Source organism: Leptinotarsa decemlineata, unplaced genomic scaffold, assembly GCF_025532065.1.
Source record: "Leptinotarsa decemlineata unplaced genomic scaffold, Ldec_3_MD MMD2_tig00001064_RagTag_RagTag, whole genome shotgun sequence".
Classification (NCBI taxonomy): Eukaryota; Metazoa; Arthropoda; class Insecta; order Coleoptera; family Chrysomelidae; genus Leptinotarsa; species Leptinotarsa decemlineata.
Window position 1 is genome coordinate 1,533,628 of NW_027412558.1, and position 25,481 is coordinate 1,559,108.

Below are 25,481 nucleotides of genomic sequence, written 5' to 3' on the forward strand. Positions count from 1 at the left end.
GGCCACTCGTCAGTGCAAGGTAGTGTATATCATCAACATAAAGTCGATGATTTCCGATAATTGAAAATCGAATTCCGTCAGAGTATCATTCCTCGAACTAAGCTGAAGACTACAAACAAACAACAGGTTTGTCGTCGCTCCATCTGCCTGTGAACGAGGTAACCAACTGCATATCCAAATTTGCCCAATTCCTCGTAAAAGGAAAGAAATCTTTCACGTATAGTCAGTGGGCATACTTGAAGACTGGCTATAAATCAAATCATCTAAAAGAACAATTCGTTCAGGCCAGCCTCAACACCCTACACAGTAGGTTAATGGACTGACACCTATCAGAAAATAACTACTCCCCTGGCTAATACCACGAAGGGCGTTGGATTATATCCGACAGGTGTCAGTGCAGGATTCTTCACTGAAGTTATTCCTACATATGCTGTTGGCGATACAACTGCCGCAATAGATTTTCAATTATTGGAACACACTTGCAGACCGGTTTCGGGCTGTTTGGCCACTCGTCAGTGCAAGGTAGTGTATATCATCAACATAAAGTCGATGATTTCCGATAATTGAAAATCGAATTCCGTCAGAGTATCATTCCTCGAACTAAGCTGAAGACTACAAACAAACAACAGGTTTGTCGTCGCTCCATCTGCCTGTGAACGAGGTAACCAACTGCATATCCAAATTTGCCCAATTCCTCGTAAAAGGAAAGAAATCTTTCACGTATAGTCAGTGGGCATACTTGAAGACTGGCTATAAATCAAATCATCTAAAAGAACAATTCGTTCAGGCCAGCCTCAACACCCTACACAGTAGGTTAATGGACTGACACCTATCAGAAAACAACTACTCCCCTGGCTAATACCACGAAGGGCGTTGGATTATATCCGACAGGTGTCAGTGCAGGATTCTTCACTGAAGTTATTCCTGCATATGCTGTTGGCGATACAACTGCCGCAATAGATTTTCAATTATTGGAACACACTTGCAGACCGGTTTCGGGCTGTTTGGCCACTCGTCAGTGCAAGGTAGTGTATATCATCAACATAAAGTCGATGATTTCCGATAATTGAAAATCGAATTCCGTCAGAGTATCATTCCTCGAACTAAGCTGAAGACTACAAACAAACAACAGGTTTGTCGTCGCTCCATCTGCCTGTGAACGAGGTAACCAACTGCATATCCAAATTTGCCCAATTCCTCGTAAAAGGAAAGAAATCTTTCACGTATAGTCAGTGGGCATACTTGAAGACTGGCTATAAATCAAATCATCTAAAAGAACAATTCGTTCAGGCCAGCCTCAACACCCTACACAGTAGGTTAATGGACTGACACCTATCAGAAAACAACTACTCCCCTGGCTAATACCACGAAGGGCGTTGGATTATATCCGACAGGTGTCAGTGCAGGATTCTTCACTGAAGTTATTCCTGCATATGCTGTTGGCGATACAACTGCCGCAATAGATTTTCAATTATTGGAACACACTTGCAGACCGGTTTCGGGCTGTTTGGCCACTCGTCAGTGCAAGGTAGTGTATATCATCAACATAAAGTCGATGATTTCCGATAATTGAAAATCGAATTCCGTCAGAGTATCATTCCTCGAACTAAGCTGAAGACTACAAACAAACAACAGGTTTGTCGTCGCTCCATCTGCCTGTGAACGAGGTAACCAACTGCATATCCAAATTTGCCCAATTCCTCGTAAAAGGGTGTTGAGGCTGGCCTGAACGAATTGTTCTTTTAGATGATTTGATTTATAGCCAGTCTTCAAGTATGCCCACTGACTATACGTGAAAGATTTCTTTCCTTTTACGAGGAATTGGGCAAATTTGGATATGCAGTTGGTTACCTCGTTCACAGGCAGATGGAGCGACGACAAACCTGTTGTTTGTTTGTAGTCTTCAGCTTAGTTCGAGGAATGATACTCTGACGGAATTCGATTTTCAATTATCGGAAATCATCGACTTTATGTTGATGATATACACTACCTTGCACTGACGAGTGGCCAAACAGCCCGAAACCGGTCTGCAAGTGTGTTCCAATAATTGAAAATCTATTGCGGCAGTTGTATCGCCAACAGCATATGCAGGAATAACTTCAGTGAAGAATCCTGCACTGACACCTGTCGGATATAATCCAACGCCCTTCGTGGTATTAGCCAGGGGAGTAGTTGTTTTCTGATAGGTGTCAGTCCATTAACCTACTGTGTAGGGTGTTGAGGCTGGCCTGAACGAATTGTTCTTTTAGATGATTTGATTTATAGCCAGTCTTCAAGTATGCCCACTGACTATACGTGAAAGATTTCTTTCCTTTTACGAGGAATTGGGCAAATTTGGATATGCAGTTGGTTACCTCGTTCACAGGCAGATGGAGCGACGACAAACCTGTTGTTTGTTTGTAGTCTTCAGCTTAGTTCGAGGAATGATACTCTGACGGAATTCGATTTTCAATTATCGGAAATCATCGACTTTATGTTGATGATATACACTACCTTGCACTGACGAGTGGCCAAACAGCCCGAAACCGGTCTGCAAGTGTGTTCCAATAATTGAAAATCTATTGCGGCAGTTGTATCGCCAACAGCATATGCAGGAATAACTTCAGTGAAGAATCCTGCACTGACACCTGTCGGATATAATCCAACGCCCTTCGTGGTATTAGCCAGGGGAGTAGTTGTTTTCTGATAGGTGTCAGTCCATTAACCTACTGTGTAGGGTGTTGAGGCTGGCCTGAACGAATTGTTCTTTTAGATGATTTGAATAATGGCTGTGTTCGAAAATATCTGTAGCGTGTGAGTTTCTGACACAGTTGATTACATCATGAATGTCCTTTTCTGTAGCTGGTAGAAAAGTAAGTGAGGTATGCGCAACTAAGTTGGATTGTAGAAGGAAATCTTATGCCACATGTTGCACATCCTCCCGAGGAGTTGACGTCCTAGGTCATCGTCCTTCCTGTCCTTTCCAGGAAGGTGGACAGGTCACTAGAAGACATGTCCTTTATATCGGCAGGTGCAGCCAAGACTCGACGAATGAACACTCTCTTATTGACGATAACTCTGAACAGTCGCATAGGACATGCCTGACAGTCTCATCTTTCTGTTCACACATCCTGCATAGAGGTGTCTCCACTAGCCCCATAATATGGAGGTGTTTCCAGTGTTGACAGTGGTCAGTAAAAAATCATACTGTTAAGCGTAGATTTTTACTGGTCATCGCCAGATATTTCTTCAGCACCAGCTTTCCAGGGTTGCCCAGGGTGATCCTGGCAAGATTGCATCTCTTTAGGGATTGAGCATGGGTGTAGCATTTGGCTAGTTCCACAATTGTCGAAGTCATCAGGCCGTAGGTGCCACTGGGTCCTAAAATTCTTAGTCCAGCCGCTTCCTTGGCTAAAGAGTCGGTAATGCGATTACCTTCACTCCTGTCGTGCCCTTTAACCCACCTCAGGATAATGTTATTATCTACCGAGTCTTTGGCTACATCTTGTTTGCACTCTCGTACTAACCCTGAGGTAACACATTATCTTTTTTTTTTACTTAATCGCATCAACCTTTTTGGTTATTAGCGAACAGTATTTTACTAGCATATTTACAATTTGTTTTTGATGTGAATAGCTTCTATGAACGAAAGTACATTATCTGTATTACAATTTGTTCCTAAAATAGTTTCTAGCGTTCCTATCAGCCTGTGCAGATTCCTTTGAGGGGCGAAGTTTAGGCATTCTGTCAGGATATGTTTAACAGTGAGTTGTTCATTGCAGGTTTCACACATCGGTTGGTTGGTGTTTTTGAAAAGATAATCATGGGTTAATGGTTAATGGTTAATGTTTAACACATTATCTGTTCAAGGCTAATAGGGCTTGTCTGCTATGAGTGCAGATTGTTGTGTTTTTACCAGAAATTCCTTTCCTGGTTATTTCTTTTGTGGCGATTGAGATACCAGCTGGTTTTGTTTGGACCACGCTGGTATTTTTTACCATTCCCCACTTAATCCTTAGGCTGAGTAATCTGGAGTACATTCCACATCCTGAGCCTTCTATGGTTTTTAGCATTTGACTCAGTGTTCTGTTGCATTTGTATTTTGTAGGGCTTATTAAACACAAACCTGGGTCCAATTGCATCACTGGTTGCTTGTAGTAGAGGTAAGCGCTTCTCGATTGACCCATTCCTACTTTGAGGTTTATCCAACCGTGAGCAAACGTAACATGGCTATTAAGGCAACCTCTTCTACGTACAGGTCCAGAGAGGTCCGACCAGTAATCAATTCCACTGCCGCGTGTTGTTCTCATGGCTCCTGTGATGTTTAAACAAGCCAATCGCTGAATTTTATATTATTTTTGGATGGCCTTTGCTTGTAAAACTTTCGGTCCCCATGCGATGGCTCAGTACGTTAACATAGGAATTATTATTGCAGTGTAGATCCAGGTGACTACCCCATGTGCGTCCCACTGTCCTCCGACATTGCTCATAAGCCACCAATGCTCTTTTTGCTCTACTCTACACTTGCTTATTTTGTATCATTCACTGCATTATAATACAATATTCAGCGTGTTTGCTCTGAGGCTATCTTTACCGTCCGAAGATGGATACTAATAATCAAAACGTCGTGAAGAACCTTGGTTCGAATTTTTTTCTATTTTTAATTTTCCATGGAGAAATTGACCTAACTTGATGAAAAGTTTACAAAAAAGATCGTATTCATTCAAGTTTTAGAAGTATTTACCACAAGAATATGAAATATCTGAAGACTTGCCTCTTCAACGAACCCAAAACAGTTAACTTTGTTTTCTTTTGCCGTTTGAAAATAGACTTGGCTACAGTTGGAGGAACTCAGAACACTGACGAAAAATAACAAGTTTTTAGATGTTGAGAATAACAAAAACCTGTGTTTTAAAGCACACTGCGATGGACTTACAACCAAAACTGTATTCTTTAGCATTCTAGCTAATCAACTACTGAAGTGGGGAGCTCTGTTACGCCAGCAACGCAAAGTACGGAAATCACATTTAGAAAATGCCAAAATTAGGTTCTTTTTAGGTGCTTTTTAGGTACCGAAGTCAAAAATTAGGTGCTCTGTAACTTACACCGCAACTCAATACTCAAAGTTGCGTTGCTAGCAACGCAATGATGAAATAAATAAAATAATGAATGTTAAGGGAACACTATTAGGTGCTAATTAATGTCGATAATTATGTCAAATACAGATCCCGAGAATTCAAACGGGAAGTTACAAACAAACAAACATACATACATACATACACACATCGGAAAAGTCTAGGGATATTTTTTAAAATGGCAATAATTTTTTTTTAGATCGCTTTAGGGAAAAAAAAAAGTTGACGGGTGATTACTAAACGAATGTAACTTACAACAAAATTTATTAAATGGTCAAAAATACTGAGTGCGCATATAAGCAAAACTAAAAAAAAATATGGCTCTTCTTTGGCACCCCGAAAAAAAATCATAATACAAAAAAATTGGAATCAGTACAAAGTATGGCCTCCACGCTGGTTTATTACGGCCCTACATCTATCGTGCATCGACAAAATGAGATTGTCAATGTCTTGTTGAGGTACATTGGACCATTCAGCGATTGAAAGCTCTCTCAATTGAAACGTTGTGTGAATGTTCCCCATATGCGGAGTAATTCTTCGTTGAAGCATGTCCCACACATGCTCGATGGGATTCAGGTCCGGTGATTGTGCTGGCCACGGCAATTCAAAACTCCTTCGTTGGTGAGCCAGTCAGTCACTAGACGCGCGACATGTGGACGAGCATTCTCGTGCATTAGGTGGAAGTTTTCACCAACAGCACCAGCAAACGGACGGACGATAGGTAGAAGAATGGTGTCGAGGTACTGTCGAGCTGTGAGGGAGCGATTTGGAAAAACGAGATCGGTTCTGCCGCCGATCATGATTCCGCCCCATAGCATTGCTGTACCACCTCTGTATGTGTGGACTTCCTGGACGTGTCTCAAACGTTCATTATTTCCAGGTCGTCTCCACAGTTTTACTCGACGAGAATCTGGATGAAATCCAAATCTGGATTCGTCTGTAAACAAAACTGTGGCCCAATCATTTGCATCCCAGTTTTGATGTTCTTGACACCACTCTAATCTTCTACCGCGATTGCCTCTCGACAAAGGTGGACTTCTAAGTGGCCTTCTGTTGTGGAGATCTGCTTCATGCAATCGATTTCTGACAGTATCACGACCAATGGTTACCTGGTGCGTCTGCTGCAACACGTTAACCAACTCAGGTGCTGTGATTGTCGGTTGTCTTCTTGCGGTTAAGACCAAAAATCGGTCTTGAACTGCAGTTGTAGCGCGTCCTCGCCCTGGATGTTGTTCGGCTGGACTGCCAGTTTCACGGAAACGCCGCCACAATCGACTGATAACACTTTGGAAGACCCCCAAACGAAGAGCTACATCATTTTGTCGCATGCCCTATAGCTCTATTCATCTCAGCCAATGGTAAGTGATGGCGTTCCATGTTAAAGCACAATATTTCCAGTTTAATTGCTAAGCAAGAACTGCATAGAATGTACAAACTCGACACTTTCAGATTATTCATTTTAGCTGAAAACCTACAGTTTGTAAAAAACTTGATAAAAGATTAGTTACCGTCTTTGCAGGCTTTGTTCAACCCATAGAAATCTACAGGGTGGTCGAGTGTACCAATTTAATCGAAATTAAACGACCTCATGCATTTATTTTTATGATATTTAGTATGTTATAAAAATATCCCTAGACTTTTCCGATGTGTGTACATACATGCAGATGAAGGTAATAAAAGCTTGTTAATTAAAAACATTGAAAAATATATCAAGTTCCGCTGGTTCGAGGGCGGATTGTTCTCAAAGGTTTTAAATGTTGCAGGTCTTCGTTTATTTAATGTATTTCCAACTGGAATAAAGAAAGCGAAATTTTAGAGAGGTTTTAAATGATTTTTTTTTTTAGTTTTCAATGCGTATTACAGCATTAATGATTATTTAACGTAAGTGTATGTGTGGTGCGTGCATGCATTTCCGTGTGTGCTTCTAGTTTGACTGTATTAGTTTATAACTTAGCTTTTACTGACTATTCCTAATACAATTAATCATAAAATTGACAAACAGGAAAATGAAGGATTTGATCTGATCTGTGAAATTATTTACCGAGTGGTCCAACGAAAAGTATGCGCCTTGATTTTCTCCTTTTTTTGTAACTTAACACAAAAATGCTCGGACAGGTCAATTTTGCATTTGAGAGGGACACATTTTAGATGTATTTTTCTATATGTGCCTTCAACCCCCTAGCGAGGGTGAGTAACAACCCTAAAATTTCAAATGGAAAGTGGGGTCGAGTAATATATCATTTGAAAGGGCACAAAATTCTCTTTCCAATGATACCAAATTTGTTGTAATTACTTGAATAGTTATAAAAAAGCAAGAACATTTACTTGATATTTTTGGTGTAAATGAAAATGCGGAAAAAACGGCATTTTTATCACTACTACATTCCTCAATTTCTCTTGTGCGTTTTTTGTTTCAAATGACAGCAGATAAGTGTACAAAAAGAATTTAGGCAAACGTTCATTGATTCAGTTCGGTTGCTTTTGAAATTATTTCAACTTTACTGTAAAAATGGTTTATTCCATTCCTGAACGAGTTGGAATTGTTAAACTTTATTATCAATTTAATAGTTGTGCTAGACTTACTGCTCGCCTCTTTAATAACAGTCATCCCAGGAAAAATGTAAATGATTCGTACGTTTCCTAGTTAGTCCAAAAGTTTGTCGATACCGGATCTGTCTGTAATGTGAAACACCAGCCACGGAAACCGATCAGAAATGAAGCAGTGGAAGTCGCTGTTTTGGGACATGTTGAATTGGATTATACTCAAAGTACCCGTCAGCTTGCTGCAGCCTCAGGTGTCTCCCATTCGTCCATAATACGGATATTAAAAGACTATAAATTTCATCCGTACAAAATTAAATTAGTACAAAAACTCAATGAAGATGATCCTAATAGAAGGCTGCAATTTTGTGAACAACTGAGCCAGCTACTAATTGATGATCCGCACCTATCATTCAATACGTGCTTTTCCGATGAGAGTACATTTTTTTTAATGGAGCTGTGAATGGGCATAATTGCCGTTACTGGGATGACAGTAACCCACACTTATTCCGAGAGGTCCATACCCAGTACCCTCAAAAAATCAATGTCTGGTGTGGCTTATTAGGTAGTCATATCGTAGGGCCACTTTTTATACCTGGGAATTTAACTGGTGAGGGCTTCCTGAACATGCTTGAAGATACAATTGATCCTCTCATAACAGAAATAATTGAAAATGACCAAAATCATAATGATGAGCGGCTTTATTTCCAGCAAGATGGAGCACCTCCTCACATGTTGCTCCGGTAAGAGAGTTTTTAGATGACCGGTTTCCTGGACGGTGGATTGGAAGGAGAGGCCCCGTCGAATGGTCTGCCAGGTCACCTGATTTATCGCCTTTAGACTTTTTCCTTTGGGGACACTTGAAAAATAAATGTTTTGCTACGCAGCCCGAGTCCATAGAAGATCTTCGCCAACGAATTACAGCAGAGTGCAGAAGTATAACACCTGAGAATGTTAGGAATAGATTTGAACAAAATCTGTATTATTGTATGGAAGTAAATGGGTCACATTTTCAGCACTTACTGAAGTAGGATTCTACTAAGTCAATTACACATGTCCAAGTACTGGGTTGTAGTTGTTTTTCTTCATAATACCTACATGTTTGAGTGAAATACAACAAATTAGGTATCATTGGAAAGATAATTTTGTGCCCTTTCAAATGATGTATCACTCGACTCCACTTTCCATTCAAAATTTTAGAGTTGTTACTCACCCTCGCTAGGGGGTTGAAGGCACAGGTAGAAAAATACATCTGAAATGTGTCCTCTTCAAAAGCAAAATTGACCTGTCCGAGCATTTTTGCGTTAAGTTACAAAAAAGGAGAAGAGCAAGGTGCATACTTTTCGTTGGACCACTCTGTATGATTGTTTTCTTTTGCAGATCCAAGAGTCAACGACTGGTTCCTTATGAGCTCTCCATTTTACACGCTGGGTATCTGCTTGTCGTATGTCTACATTGTCAAAGTGCTTGGACCCAAACTGATGGAGAACAGAAAACCATACGAACTGAAGACTGTTTTAATTGTATATAATTTTTTCCAAGTGTTGTTCAGCTCGTGGCTTTTTTATGAGGTGAGTGTTTCATTTTTTCACAATTTCACAATTTGAAAACTCATAAAAGTGGACATATTATTTCTGAAATTTGATATTGAGGTGGCATATTAGGAAGGGATCGTAGAACCTCAATGAAAAGGGTTTCAAATGAACGTGGATCAGAATTGTTTTCTCTGGCTGGCACGATAGTATTTCTGAGTTATCAAGACCCTAAGTCATGTTCAATTAAAGTTGAAACTTTTTTGTAAACTGAAGAAAAACGTTCAATTAGCTTCCTCCATCTCCTTTGAAAACATTACAGGAGCTCATTTCTCTATTTAGATAGAGATTTTTGTTTTGCTGCCACATCATTTGAGATTCCTTGATAACATAAGTTTCTTGAAATTTGAAGTAGTACTTCGTCCTTTTCTCTTTTGAGAATTTCCCAATCCCTTGACGACAAGGAGATTGCTGTTGCTGTATTTTTCAATATTGAAGAAGCATTTGGCGTTGCACTACCTAAATCTATAGGTTCATCTCTGGCTAGAAAAGGCATCGAATCGACTATAACTGACTGGATCTATGCAATGCTGGTAAACAGAACTGCAACTATGACTCTTCAAGGCAAGACCATTAGGTTCAGGGTCACCAGAGGCTGCCCTCAAGGTAGGGTACTATCCCCTCTTCTGTGGTCGCTCCTAATGGACGCTTCATGCCCTCGACACAAGAGAAGTAGATCTGCAAGCTTATGCAGATGACCTTGTCATCTTGGCAAGGTCGACGTCGGGAAGGGTAGATTTATGAATTTCTGGCAGAATCTTCTAGGATTGGAAGATTGCCTCTGTTTGGAAAATGATGAAACAGCAGAGCACATACTTTGTGCCTGCCCCGCTGGGGACCGAATTAGGTTTTCAGAGTTCGGCAGAGCCGTACTCGTACCATATGACCTAAAAGAGCACTCACCATAAAAATTAATCGTCATCGTTGAGAAGCTGGGTTCATTTTGTCGAGTGCGAATAGCCTCAACCCGCGAATAAACCTTCGCGGGTTGAGGCTGAGCGTCGAATAGACCCACTCACTTTGGACCTAACCCAACCTAACCTAACGAATGGAAGTATTCAGTATATTTCAAGACAAGATTATCCAAGAAATTTCTTTCTGAAGTGTTTTCAGCAGTTTTTTTTCTTGCAGAGTTGTGTAGCAGGATGGTTGAACCATTACAGCTTCAAATGTCAGCCAGTGGATTATTCGCGGAATCCTTTAGCAATGAGGGTAAGTTTGTGTTTTTTAATTCCTTCTACTAATGGAAGATTCCTACATTTTTGATTTGTATCAAAGTGAAGAAGTAGAAAGCCAAAACCGCTCTGTCCCAAAAATGAATCTCTCTTAAAAATATACCTCTTTTAATTTGAAAAATACTTTCCTATTTTGGAAGTATGCTATTGTTTTGCCATTACTAAAAATGAAAGAACCAATATAATTATTAATGTTACAAGGTCGATATGTAGCAAATAACGGATGAGGTTGAATATTATAACAACCGAATCCGTTGTATTGGCCGTGCGGCTGTTATCGAAGCGTTTGAAGGCCGAAATTGCGGAAAATCGACCCCATTTCAAGAAAAAGAAAGTGCTGATTCAACAAGAAAATGAACAGTGTTACAAAGCAATGAAAACGATCCCAAAATTGCATGAATTGCTTCCACATCCACCGTATTCGCCAGACTTGGCTCCTAGCGACTGGCTGTTCGCAGACCTCATAAAAATGTTCACCGGTAAGACATTTCTCTCGAATAAAGAGGTTATTGATGAAATTGAGGCCTATTTTGAAGCAAAAAATAAATTGTTCTTGAAAAAAACACTTTCGAAACAACTACTTTCACATGAACATTGAATTACATGAAAAAAAAGAATCCTTCCGGAATAACTACTTTCATATGAACAATGAGGTTCACGAAAATCACTTTTTTCCATTCACTTTGTACTACACATATTCGTTATAAAATTGAAACAGATATCCTTCATAGGAATGATTTACAATTTGTTATATAAAAGAACATTGATATGAAATATTACGAAACTTCGAAGTACACCATTGAAAGCTACCTTTCATTTTTTTAAAAATTGAATGCTGTGCAAAAGATGAGACAAATATTTGGGGTAGAAAGTCATTGTGATGGTGTTATTAATTTTTGATATGATTTTTCTTTCTATTTTTTCAGATGGCTAGAGGATGTTGGTGGTACTATTTCTCGAAGTTCACGGAATTTTTAGATACGGTAAGTTGCAAAGTATCTCAAGTTAACCTTTCATTGAAGTGTCATCTTTCCAAAGATGACACTTCAATGAAATCAAATTAGTGAACTATCACCGATTCCAATCGATAAAGGTACGTCGCGTCACATAACAAATTACTATAATTTGTTTTCGACTTCGTCAAATAATTTATAATGGAAATTTAAAACGGTATTAACGAGATGCACTTGAGAAATATTGACTGTGAAATAAGTCGCAGGAATTTCTAGTGTTTGGGTTTTTTCATCTACGACGCACTTTTGCAGAACCGGATTGTACTGGTTGGCCAGCTGCTGTTTTATTCATCTGATGGAAAAAACCTATAAGTGCTATCAGAATCATATACGTCAATAAAAACTATATGGCTATGGTGTGACAGCACAAGTTTAAAGTTCCGTCATTTTCACATGTAAACGTCATTTGTCAAGCGAAGCGGCAGCAGTTATGCAACACACAAAGCTATTTCCTGAAGGTATCTAGATTCTAGGATAGAATCATCCCCTTTGAACCACAAAAGTAATCCCCATTTTAGTTCTGTTCACAAATAATAAAAAACGACTTTCAACAATACAGCCAGGCCCGGATTAGCCACAATGACAACCTAGGCCATGACCTAGGGCGCAGACTAATACTGGCCTCATATTACGACAAACAAATGTAATTTTTATTGATAATTCAATAAAAAAACAAAATTATTCAACAGCTCAGTCAAATCAATCAATTTCTCATTCAGGAACATCAGGTGTCAGCTACAGTTCTAGATATTTTATCATTGTTCATTCAAATTTAGATTGTTGCCTTTGGGAAGTCTATCGTCCAGCTACGACATCTACCGGACATTTCGAAACTAACCCAGATAGTAAAACAAAATGTCCTGTCACCTGTTTTACTATATTGTTGTGGCTTCTTGTACCTCGCGTGAATGAAAGTAAATTATTTTATCCATTCACCAGTTTCCCACGTCTATAACAAACGCAACGAGGCATTACTCTCACAAATTCACAATTGAATGAATTGAAACACAAAAAACTTGAAACAATAAACATGAGGTGTGTCTAATTTTGGGATCAGAAAAAAGTCGCAGTCGTCCAAATCTGGTGAATATGGTGGCTGAGGCGTGATTACGGTTTTGTTTTTGGCCAAAAAATTATGAACAAGCAATGACGATCATGAATTATTTTTCCACAATACCAGTAAAGTTAGGTTAGGTCCAAAGCGAGGGTCTATTCGACCCTCCACCGCAACCCGCAAGGGTTTATTGTGACTAACACCTATTCACACTCGACCAAATAAACCCAGCTTCTTAACGAAGCCCATTAGTTTGTATGGTGAGTAGTCTTTCAGGTCAGATGGTAAAAGTACGGCTCTACCGAACTCTAAAAACCTGATTCGGTCCCCAGCGGGGATGCGACAAAGTATGTGCTCTGCTGTTTCATAATTTTCCAAACATAGGCGACACACACTGTCTTCCGACAGTATGAGTCTCAGCATATGATGATTCAAATGACAGTGATCTATAAGAAGGCCTGTTAGACATGTAACGGGTAATTTTTTAAGAGGTACAGGATTTGATTTTCAAAACGACACAAAAAATTTGAAAACATTGATGAAATCTTTATTGCAATCGATAGAACGATCAAAATAATTTAATGTTTGAAGATAATTTCATGCAAATGTTGTCCGCGGCTCCGTTTTAGATGGTCCATGCGCAAGGTCCAATTTTGGCACACTCTCTCTAACATATCGACCGGTATTTCACGTATAAATGCTTCAATAGTGGCGTCAGTCGTTGCTGGGTTATCCCTGTAGACATGAACCTCAACATGACCCCACAAGAAATAATCCAAAGGCGTTAAATCACACGATCTAGGAGGCCAATTCACGGGCCCCAAACGTGAGATAAACTTTTTTCACGGAAGGCGGCTCTTAATTGGGCCGATGCATTGGGATGATGCCACTGACCCATAATCCATACCAAACAGTGACTTTTTTGGGATGCATCGGTAGCTCTTGCAATGCTTGTGGCTGGTTTTCACTCCAGATGCGGCTATTTTGCATGTTAACGTATCCATTCAACCAGAAATGAGCCTCGTCGCTGAACACAATTTTTCGATAAAAATGTGGATCTTCCTCCAACTTTCCCAGCGCCCATTCACCAAATGATAGACGTTGTGGGAGGTCGTGTGGCTTCAATTCTTGCACCAGCCGTATCTTATAAGGTTTTACACCCAAATCGTAGTGGAGTAACAAAGGCTCAATTGCTGCGAACGGCGGCGAATCCACATTTCACGGTCATCACGAACACTGGCGGATACAGCCGCAATATTTTCTTCGGTCCTCATTCTACGTATGCGTGTTGGTGGTTTGATGTCCAATAATGTAAACTGGGTTCGAAATTTAGTCACAAGCTTCCGAATAGCTGCTTCAGTAGGCCGACAACACTGCCCATAAATTGGAAGAAGTGCACGATGCCCTTTCTTCACGAGCATGAATTTTGATAATCCTGGAAGATTCTGCCAGAAGTCCATAAATATTCTTGCCATCCATGTGTTCAATCTTTGTTTGGCAAAGCCTAAAGCGTCGCCAATGACAGGTTCTGGTCCAATGAAGCTGCTTGCAGCACCTTCCTTTGCAAAGTAGTCAGCAGCCTCATTGCCTTCAAGGTCAGTATGGCCAGGAATCCAGACCACAACACTGGACGTTTTCTTCGTATTGCTTCTTGCAAGCGGCGCACAATTCCAAGATAATACTACTTGAAACACACGCTAAACACTTCTAATTTGTATGCTTCTCACCAAAAAACTCAACGTGCAAAACAGCTGAAATCGTGAACGTATGTTGGAACATCAGTGTACCAACTTAAAAAAAAAACCCTAATCAAACGTACGTAGCCCGGGAAATTTGAACATGGATCCCAAACATAGCAGAGTACAGGAAGATAAACTAGAACCAAAGTGTTGAGTGAAATGTTGATTATTTTGTACGTCAACGACGCAAATTATAATCCACTCACCTAACTTTAATTTTAAATAAACTCTCGACTTGAATGACATTGAATATCAATTTACCAAAATTGAAGGCCCAATCCTCCAGAAATATGAATGAACATATTTGTTTATATTTTGTACGACCTCACTGTTATTGATTGTTTGATGACTATTCTATCGCGTGAACTATGCTTACCAGAACACCTTCGATCATTAATTAACATACCGCTGAATGTGGGTGGCCTGCAAGAAAATGCGTTTCAATTATGTGGTAATGTAACAGAAGATATGCATGTGACAAGAATATTTGTGGAAAATCGGCATGTATTATAGACTTTTCTACCGTTATGTAATCACTGATTGCTATTGTAATAGGTCTGTAATATATACAGACCCTGTAATATATATGTTACATTGCCTGCATTTGCTGGTGGAAAATATACAGTGTCACCAAAAAGTAAATGGATTGATGAAATCGTGGGACACCCACTTGTCGAGCTTTTCGACCTTTGCAATACATTTTGAATCATCAGACACCGCATGGGAGCTGACGCTCAGTTCTTCCGCCATCCCACGCAGATTCTCTTCCTCTCCTAGATAGGAAGACTTAACAGATTGTCTCTGATCTGGATTCCTGGCCATACTAGTCTGTGGAACGCAATGAGGTTGCTGACTCCCTTGCAAAAGAGGGTGCTGCAAGCAGCTTCATTGGACCAGAAGCCGTCATTGGCATCGCTTTGCTAAAGGAAGATTGAACATCTGGACGGCAAGAAGATGTATGGACTTCTAGCAGAATCTTTCAGGATTGGCTCACTCCAATGCGTTTACTCACCCCTCGAAGCTTGATACCAAACAGTTGTTGGATTACAGTAGGGATGAACTACGATGTCTTACAGGCCTTCTTACATGTCACTGTCATTTGAATCATCTATGCAGAGACCTGGACTGTCGGAAGACAGTGTGTATCGCCTCTGTTTGGAAAATGATTAAACAGCAGAGCATAAACTTTGTGCCTGCCCCGCTGGTGACCGAATCAGGTTCGGTAGAGCCGTAGTCTTACATCCGACCTGAAAGATCACTCAACATACAAACTAATCGGCTTCGTCAATAAGCTGGGTTGATTTGGTGGAGTGTAAATAGGCGGACTTAACCTAACCTAATATATACAGACCTTATAATATAGACAGATAGATAGATAGATAGATAGACAGATAGATAGATAGATGGCAATTCATATTGGAGGCCCTTAGAAACAGAGGCGTGAAGGAAAACCTAATTTATATGATAGCGTTTGTTTGAAGGTGATTGACATTGTTTCATGATGAATTTCACTAGTTCGGACTTCCATTGCCTACTATATAAAATGATTTGAAATCCCTGAAACAACTAAAAAAGAAGAATTGAAAATGAATAGCTGAAAATAACAATTATATTAACCAAAATAAACCTGAAATGAAATAATTCCTTCGAGAGATGATGGGAAGAGGACCGACACTAAGTGGGAAACATCTGTATACCGTAAACCCACTCATACGGGACAGTATCTGAACCACGAATCCAACCACCATCAATCGACTGAAAGAGGAATCATCAAGACTCTATTAGACCGTGCTTTTGGGCTCTGTAATACGAAGGAAGGTCTCGAGAAGGAACTAGACATCATCAAAAATGATCTTCAACGGAATGGCTACTCCAAAGCGATGGTAGAAAAGACTTTGGCTAGAAGACAGCAGGAGCCTCGCAAGAAAGAGAAGCCGTCACAACCAGTGCTTGCACTTCCCTACATCGGAGGATTATCGGAGAGGATAAGAAGAATTGGTTCCAAGTACAACATCAGAACCTGCTTCAGATCCGGTAACACTATCCGTAGCAGCCTCACGAAAACCAGGCCACCAAACGCGGACTGCGATTCCAAGAATTGCATTTACCGGATACCCTGTGAGTGCGGAAAATCCTATATTGGTGAAACTAAGAGGCCATTGAATGTTCGCATTGCCGAGAACAAGAAACACACACAGCGAGGGGAAACCAGCAAATCAGGAATAGCAGACCATGTTTGGACCCATCAACACAACATCGAGTGGTCCCAAGCTGAGATCTTGCACAGAGAGGAACATTGGTTTAGGAGAAAAGTCAAGGAAGCCGCATACATGTTGTACAACAACGTATTCAGCCAAGCCAGCGTAGAAATACGCAACATATGGAAACCCATCATCAAGCGAAAAATGGCCAACTCCCGCCAAAAAGGCCATGTCCCACGGAACCAGTGAAGCGGAAAATGGAAAGCGGGGATAAGTGAAAGTACTCGAACGACCTATAAATAGTCATCTCTCGGAGGAATCAGTCCAGTCATCACCCGTAGACGATTGTAGATACTAACAATCGAAACGTCGTGAACTAACGTGACTTGGAATCTCTCCACTTTTTATTTTTATTTTCATTTTTCATTTCTTCATTTTTATTTATTCAATTCTTCTATTTTTACTTGTATTATATTTCACTATTATTTCATTTCAGGTTCATTTTGGTTAATATAATTGTTATTTTCAGATATTCATTTTCAATTCTTCTTTTTTAGTTGTTTCAGGGATTCCAAATCATTTTATATAGTAGACAATGGAAGTCCGAACTAGTGAAATTTATATGATAGCCTCATATCTATGAGAGAGAGAAATTTTACTGGAAGCCATTGATGACACAAAAACTATCAGTATAAATAGCGGTGCCCCACAGGGATCAGTCCTAGGACCTACGTTGTGGAACATCCTGTATGATGACGTTTTTACAATTGAATTGCCCGATGGAACTGATTTGGTAGGGTTTGCAGACGACGTGGCAGTAGTAGTGGCAACCGGAAATGAGAATCTCCTAATGAATGTAGCAAATAGAGCAATACTACGAGTATCGAAATGGATGAAAAGTAGGCGCCTAAAACTAGCCCCATAAAAAACCGAAGCCGTGCTCCTGACAAAGCGTAGAAAAATAGGGGTGATCTATTTCGATATCGAAGGAACACAGATCGGACTGAGCAAGGTGGTAAAGTATCTGGGAGTATGGCTTGACTCTAAGCTGACCTTTGTAGAGCATATAAAACAAAGTGAACTCAAGGCTGAGAAAACAACTACAGCGCTAGCAAACCTGATACCCAATATCGGAGGCCCCAGAGCTTCAAAGAGACGAATTATGTCAAATGCAGGTCATTCACAGATCCTGTACGGTGCACCATCCTGGTACACCGCAATGCAAAACAAGAAACTAGTCCAGAAATCAACAGCGGTGCAGAGAAAAATGAACGTTCGAACGTGCAGTTCATATAGAACGATATCCGTTGAGGCAGCATGCGTTATAGCGGGGGTTTCACCGATAGAAATTCAAGTGCTGGAGAGAATGGAACACTACAGTGGCCTGGGAAGAAATGCAGGCATGGAAAACCTCATGCGTAGGTGGCAACTGAAATGGGACAGTGGTCTATATGGGAGATGGACGTACCGACTCATTCCAAACGTAGAGAGCTGGGTTAACCGAACCTTTGAAGAAGTAGACTACTACCTTACTCAAGCACTTTCTGGAAACGGCTGCCTCGGTAAATATCTGTTCGACAGAGAAAGATTGGAGTCTGCATCCTGCATCCAGTGTCAGGTAGATGATGATGCGGAGCACACGCTTTTTGCCTGCTCAAGATGGACTGAAATGCGTACGGAATAGCACCGAGAAACGGGAAAAATATTTAACATCGAACATATGATGGAAGACCTACACATATCTCAATCTTCTTAAGAGAAAAATTGTACTGGAAAGCTCGCTGGTCAGTTTTTGAGTATGATAGTGCTGGCTGAGAGTGTCATCGATTGTAATTCCAAGAAGTTTACAGTGTTCTCCTGATGTGTATTTATTGTTACTGGATATAATCATTTGTTGCGTTTTTTCAACAATTAGTTGTAGGGAGTTTGCAGAAAACCAATTTCTAGCAAGGTCAATCAAATTGTCAGCAAGAATTCTGAGGCTATGAAAATCTGACGTACTATTGATAAGTGACGTATCGCCAGCGAAAATAATGGTGGATGTATCCTGTAGCATATGCTGACAAATGTCATTTATGTAAATGATAAAAAGCAAAGGACCAAGGACCGATCCCTGAGGAACTCCATGTTCCACTGTCCTGAGCTCGGATGTAGTATTTTTCATTTTGACCAGTTGTTGTCTATTTGTTAAAACGATGACATCAATTTTAGTGGTGTTCCTCTAACCCCATAATAAGATTACTTTTCTAACAGTAGGTCGTGTGAGACACAGTCAAACGCTTTGGACAAATCGCATATAGAAAGAATGAAATGTTGCTTTTTTTCAAGGCCATCGACAATGTCCTCCACGACCTTCACTAGTGCCCTCATTGTAGATTTGTTTTGGCGGAAACCAAATTGAGTGTTGGCGAGGAAGTTATTTTTTTCAAAATAATGTGTTAACCTTTCTTTGAGCAAAATTTCTATAATTTTAGAAAACGTGTTGATTATTGAGATTGGGCAAAAGTTGTACATAGTTTCAAGGTTTTTTTTCCGGTAAGGGCAAAACTCTTGAGATTTTGAATAAATCCGGGGAAATGCCATCTAAAAACCACTCATTTATTAGCGCAACCAATGGTTCAAGCAAAATGTCCGATGTTTTTTTGATAAGTAATGCATTCATTTGGAAAGCATCTTCTGAACTGTTTTTTATTTATACTTTACGTATAGCTGACAAGACTTCGTCTAGAGTGGTTGGGGCTAAGGAGCTAAGGATCCAATATACAATGTCACCAAAAAGTAAATTGATTGATAAAATCGTAGGAGACCCACTTTTCGAGCTTATCGACATTTGCAATACGTTTTGAATCATCAGAAACCGCATGGGAGCAGACGTTCCGCCATCTCACTCAGATCAATTTTGATTTCTGTCGAACAAATTAATTTATGTAACATTGAAAAACAACTGTCATTCAAAATAGAGTAAATCTTGTGAACAGTGAATGTGTCCTACAAATTCAACCAAATAAATTGAAACAAAAGAAATTTTAAGTGAGTAAATTGAGGAACAATTGTTTGAGACAATAAAAAGTAAAAGCCCTGTTGTATAATTATCTGTTTTGTTGCTTTATTTTGATGGTCTGGCTATTAAACCACAAATTTCTTTTCCAGTTCTTCTTTGTCCTCCGGAAGAAAAACGACCACATCTCGACCCTGCACGTTATTCATCACGGCATAATGCCGATGTCCGTTTGGTTTGGGGTCAAGTTCACTCCTGGAGGTCACTCAACCTTCTTTGGTTTTCTGAATACCTTCGTTCACATCATCATGTACAGCTATTACCTTTTGGCCGCTTTGGGACCACAGTACCAAAAGTATCTCTGGTGGAAAAAGTACTTGACAACTATACAGATGGTGAGTTCATTGACATTTTGAATATCTTCTGTTTGTTCATTTATTCTCGCCGAAATTATGTGATATCGGTATTCCTCAAGGATCGATGCCTAGGCCACTTCTCTTTCTATTTAAAGGATCGCCTAAGCATACATTCGAAAGTAACGTGAATAAGGCATTGAAAGATGTCTCAACCATAGTATAACCAGGCTTAGTGACTGAGGGACTCAAACAGGACAACCATAGGAGGTTGAAGATTGGTGTTATTCAATGAAAATGAGCTAAGCATCCTCTATAGTGTTGGATATGGAAGACTCTTGAGTCTCCACTTGAGGTGGAGAGATATCTCAGTCTTTCTGTTCTCGAGTAGATTGAGGAGTAGAGATAACAAAGAAATGTAGCATCGCTTTATAATTTTGAACAAAAACATGACGAAGGGTGTTCATATTAGAATGAAAGTACAAAAAACTTAAAGGGCTATCGCCGGTCGGAAGAATTTGATAAGAGTCCAAGCTTTCACATATATGCGGGATAGTTCAATTCAACGGCAATTCCTGAAAAAGAGCAGCGACATCATTATTGTAGGTAATGAACATATGATATGACATGTACCACGTACCTAATGATAGCAAAAAGTCTCTTAACTTTGTAAAGGTGGATGAAATATTCCAAAATTAAAGTGCTACACATCAAAACCTTCGAGCTAAGAAGGACCAGTAAAAAAATAGATAAAAGCAATGATTATGTTAGACTAACTTGTTTCACGTTAACAATTACTGAAAAGGAAAGTTAATTTCAATGAAGGATTGTGATGAAAAACGCGGATACTAACCTTGGGGTTTCTGAAAATGCTCTTGAAATCATACATTTGTAACTACCACGATGTTTTTATCTCTCTTGTCATTAGTCTTAGTTATGAATTGAAAAATATCTGAGTTTCCTATTTCACTCTATATCCATTCTGGACATTTTGTTATGAGATTCTGCTACAAAAACTAGAAGTGTATGACTTCACAGACATATCATACCTGTCAGAACGTACTCAAAAAGTTAAACTTCCGGAAAACTTATCCCATCCCCAGACAGTTACCTGTGGTGTTCCACAAGGATCGGTTTCAGGCCCAATTCTCTTCTTGTTTTATAATAACGACCTAGCTCGATATAGCTGCAGAAATAACCCAGTTTGCAAATGACACAACTTTATTTTGGCATTGCAAGAATGAAAGCAAGGATACTAACCTCATACTTATTTTTCACAGATCCAATTCGTTTTGGTCATGATCCACGCATTCCAGTTGCTTTTCATTGACTGCAACTATCCTAAGGCTTTCGTTTGGTGGATTGGCATGCATGCTGTGATGTTTTACTTTCTGTTTTCCAACTTTTACAAGGAAACCTACAACAGGAAACAAAAGAAACTGAAAGCTGAGGTGAGTTTATCAGTGTTAGTTCTGAATAATTGATGAATAATGAAAAAACATATAAAACTGTGATGAGAGTGAGGCAACTGAACAGGAGAATTGCTGATACAACATAGATGGGCAAATTGCGACTGTAATCGCTCTTTTTTTTCCCTATTGTGTTAATAAAACTGTTGGGAACCTGATAATAATTTAAGAGGGAGAGAGAGAGAGAGATTTGAAGCTGTTGAAGCTCCATTATAAACCTTTATTTCGTCATCAGCTCTTATTGATCCAATAGGGAGATGACACTAGAGAGGAAAAGTGCAACCTCCTCTCCTCAATTCAGAATGGTACAAATGTGGTTATACTGGAAGAATCTATAGTAATGAAATAATATTTTCATTAGTTATGCCACCGATTTATGACGTAATAAGTACTACGAGCTGAGTTGCCAGTTTAACGATTCCACTGAAGTTTAGAGAAAATAGTATTCACTTCCCAATGAATTAAAATTGGAAGTTTATATTGAACAGTATTTTTTGATTCAGTTCTTCATGAACAATAACTTAATGACTAACTTAGTGCTCGAATTGCCCACAGGGAAAATAATAATTTTGAAAAACATTTGGCAAAGCTGTAAACCATTCTGTGATAGTAGTGTTGCCAGATTTACTGATGGATTATGGTGTAGGTTCCTAACAGCAGGCCATGAAATTTTCTCATTATCTTTATTACTCACGATGTGATTAGGAAAGATTACATTTTTTATAGTATTGAGCTCATTGGATATTTGTCATTGGAACTGTCAGAATATGTATCGACTTTTTTGTCTACCTATAATGACAACGTAGCTTCAGGACTGTCGAGTACTCGTGACGTCAGATGCTCTGCCGTTTTTGAAACAGACTTCTTTGGGTGTTTATTATGGCCTCGAGAAGCACGTTCATCCAATTTGTAATCTATATAAGATCTGGTATTTGGATAAAACTCCATTTCCTTCATAACATGAATTCATAGAAGCGGAATTATTAGATCTGTCAAAAAAACGTACTCCGAGCGACAGCTGGTGGACAAAAGTATCACTATTTCCTCCGTTCCGAATTTTCACAGAGGGAGCACTAAAATTGTTTAAATTTAACTCTCCCAAGATTCTTATTTACTTTTATTATTGTTGATCGGAAGGTAAAGATTTGAAGTCATTTTCCTATAACTATTGATGATACATCATGCCTGAAGTCGATTGTATTATTATTATTGGTTATAGCAAAGAATACAAACTCAATTCCAGTCTTCGACGGCTGAATTTTCTATCGACCTATAGATGGCACTCTATTCGGAAGACAGAAGATTAGTAATACAGATGAAACCAGGAAAATCGGTTTGAGGCTCATCGAATATTATTTTTGAAAAAAAAATCATTATTATGCATATCTCTAAGTTATCTTTTTTCTATTTGTGCGTACGAGATGAATTTTATGAAGGTAAAATTTATGAGATTAACATCTTTTGAAACGCATATGGCAACTCAGGTATTCCCTAAATTTTTCTGTGACTTAAGTAACGCATTTCTGGTTAACGTGGTTATTGGCCTTCTTTCAATTTCATTGACGCGCCCATTATGACAACTCCTATGGCGAACGTTCCTCTTCCATTTAGAAGTTTTCTAGTTCAAACCTTTTCAAAAAAAAATATATTCCAATTTCAATTTAAAAATGAACGTGTAAACTGTTGCCATCTATGAAGGAAAAGAATAACTTCTATGTCTTTCAAATTAGTAACCATGCGCCCTCTATCATTGTTGGCGTTCTGTATTATCGATCGGCTTTTGAAAACATTCAAAAGATATATAAAATACATATTTTATATATCTATAAGAATTCAAAGAAGATTCAGATTTTGACTTATTGTAAAGTTATTGGAAAATGATTCATAACTAGACTTAGAACATTCAAAAGGTATATTTTAAATATTCACATATTTCACTTCTAACTTAGGGCGAAATCACACAAACCCCCAGTTTATGTAAAATTTACGAAGGGATATAACTTCGATTTTACATGTTTTTTTAAGCTTGTAAAGTGGAAAATTTTTGAACTGTACTGTTGAAAGTTTAAATCCTTCACATATGTGTTGTTTATGAATATGTTAAGGTGGTAAATACATTGGCAAGTTTTTGTTCATTTTCTCTAACCAGACTGATGACTAACCTAATTTTAGAAAATAAATACACAGATTAACATACATTTCTGTTACAGGCGGAAGAAAACAAGCCAACTCAAAACGGAATCCACAAAAACGGTGTCCACAAAAACGGTGTCCAGAAAAACGGATACTCGAAAGTAGGCATATGCTTCACCACCCAAACGGCTTTATACGAACACACCAATGTCGTTAAACCAATGCCGAATGGATACACATCGTCTGAGATAAAAGACGAGCTCAGAAACAGAGCGTATCTAGATAAAAACGGCATCAAATCATAGGCGTAGAATTAGGTTTAGGTGTAAATAATTTTATAGTCATCACACAGTAGAGATAAGTCTCTATCATTATGAATTATACTATAAGCGGGGCGCCACAGCAAGGAACTTGTAAGTAGAAATGCCACAGATTATGGCATGGTTAAAGGAGAGCGTATGGTACAGTGTTGGTTGGAGAGTGTGCAATAATCAAAATCTCTCCATAGACACACTGTACATTCACCATTGTATTATGATCAATAAAGGATACGAAGTTTGAAATAGTTCTTCATTCTTGAAGAACGATACTGCTGATGATGGTTCTTCAGACGATTCTGAGAATGGTTTTCCATGTACAACCATGAAAACGGATTATGTTGAGGAGCAAAGATTGTAAAATTCTAACGTTTTTCATTGGGAAAAGAATGTTGCAATTACTTCAGATCAAGGTTAAGGTACCTTTTGAACTTCCATCTGAATATTCGTGGATTTTTCCAAACAACTAGAGTGTTTAATAATATTTTGACAGGTCAATTGGACATAATACATAATTCACTTCAGTTCAAGCCAGTGACGTGATAATGAGTATGGACTGGCAATTAGAGAGAGAACATTGATTCCAACAACTAAAAAGAGATGAAGAGATTCATGTCCTGGCATGTCCCTCAGTCTATTTATTAACATGTTTGACAAAAATTCTCATGTTTATGAAACGTTTTGGTGTTTCACATAGGAGAGTGCTCAGTATTAAAAAATAAAATACTGTATTTTTTCAGATCCTTTGACTAATGCTTATATACATTGAATTTATATAAATCAATGAAACTTTAATTATATTGCCAAAGATGAACATTCTGTTGAACTATTCAGAACTTTTATTACCTAATTCAGAAATGAATGACTCAATGGTATTTGTTGAAACTTTTATAAAATATTTTTGACATGCTCCAATTTTCTTCAGGCGTTTTACAATTAATTTACCAGGTGATGAAAAATCCTGAATATACAGAAAAATGTAACATCTTGAGTGAGAATGACGTACTTAACTCAATGCAAATTCAATTTAGTTTCAGTGTGTATCTTCCCCATTTTGTGCTCTAAGCAATAATATTCATTTCAAGAAAGTTTGAAGCACTTACAGAGTTGTAACATTCTACAATAATAGACCTTCTGAAGGCAGAATTAGTTCATTTACTTTGGAACTTTTCTGGTGATTTTATGTGAAAGAATATCTTCCACTAAAAGAAGATATTTCTGCTCGCCTTGGATAACTCTGAAGATTTTTCTCAGAAATATAGTGATAGTATTGTACATTATGATTTTACCAGAATATTCTTAGGTAGTTATAAATTTCAACGGTTCAGAGAATATATTTATTTTTTTATTGTATGTTTACTTCTGGAAGTTTCGAATATTATTTGTTAAATATATAATTTATCATACAAGTTTTGTTTTTTTTAAACCCTTTTGTGTATTCATTGTAATGGTGTGAAGAAAGTAGGTAGCAGTTTTTGCAGATTAGACCAAATATCACATGGATATCTGGTAGAAGCCAATCCAGGTTGAAATATTCTTGTAGGAAATCTCACAGATATCTTCGATTGATATTTTTTAAGTATTTCTGCAAAAATCAGAGAAGCTTCCGAAAATTCCACAAACAAATCTAATTGTCATAATATTAAACATAAACAGCGGCAACGTTGCGGTGAGCGATCTGCCGCTGACGCCATCAAGCTAGAATCGGCTAGAACCGACCAG

At 38.7% G+C, this 25,481-nt stretch overlaps 1 protein-coding gene and 1 long non-coding RNA gene across 3 annotated transcripts in view; one reads left to right on the plus strand and one right to left on the minus strand.

Moving 5' to 3' along the window:
* LOC111504663 (very long chain fatty acid elongase 7) overlaps positions 1-25,168 on the plus strand; it is a 68,110-nt gene extending 42,942 nt beyond the window's left edge. Inside the window, exons 3-8 of the mRNA XM_023159334.2 lie at positions 9,036-9,226; positions 10,379-10,459; positions 11,409-11,465; positions 19,640-19,882; positions 21,121-21,291; positions 23,520-25,168. Coding sequence (XP_023015102.2) covers positions 9,036-9,226; positions 10,379-10,459; positions 11,409-11,465; positions 19,640-19,882; positions 21,121-21,291; positions 23,520-23,747 — 971 coding nt within the window. The 3' untranslated portion in view covers positions 23,748-25,168. The remainder of the gene's footprint in view (positions 1-9,035; positions 9,227-10,378; positions 10,460-11,408; positions 11,466-19,639; positions 19,883-21,120; positions 21,292-23,519) is intronic.
* Positions 19,640-21,240, minus strand: LOC111504673 (uncharacterized). Of its 2 annotated transcripts, XR_012465487.1 has the most exons (3): positions 21,101-21,240; positions 20,481-21,026; positions 19,640-20,415 (listed from the first exon to the last, which is right to left on the minus strand). It is a non-coding gene; the product is annotated as an uncharacterized lncRNA (long non-coding RNA). The 2 variants fall into 2 exon arrangements; XR_012465486.1 differs by having other exon boundaries at positions 19,640-21,026.
* Positions 25,169-25,481: the final 313 nt, after the last annotated feature.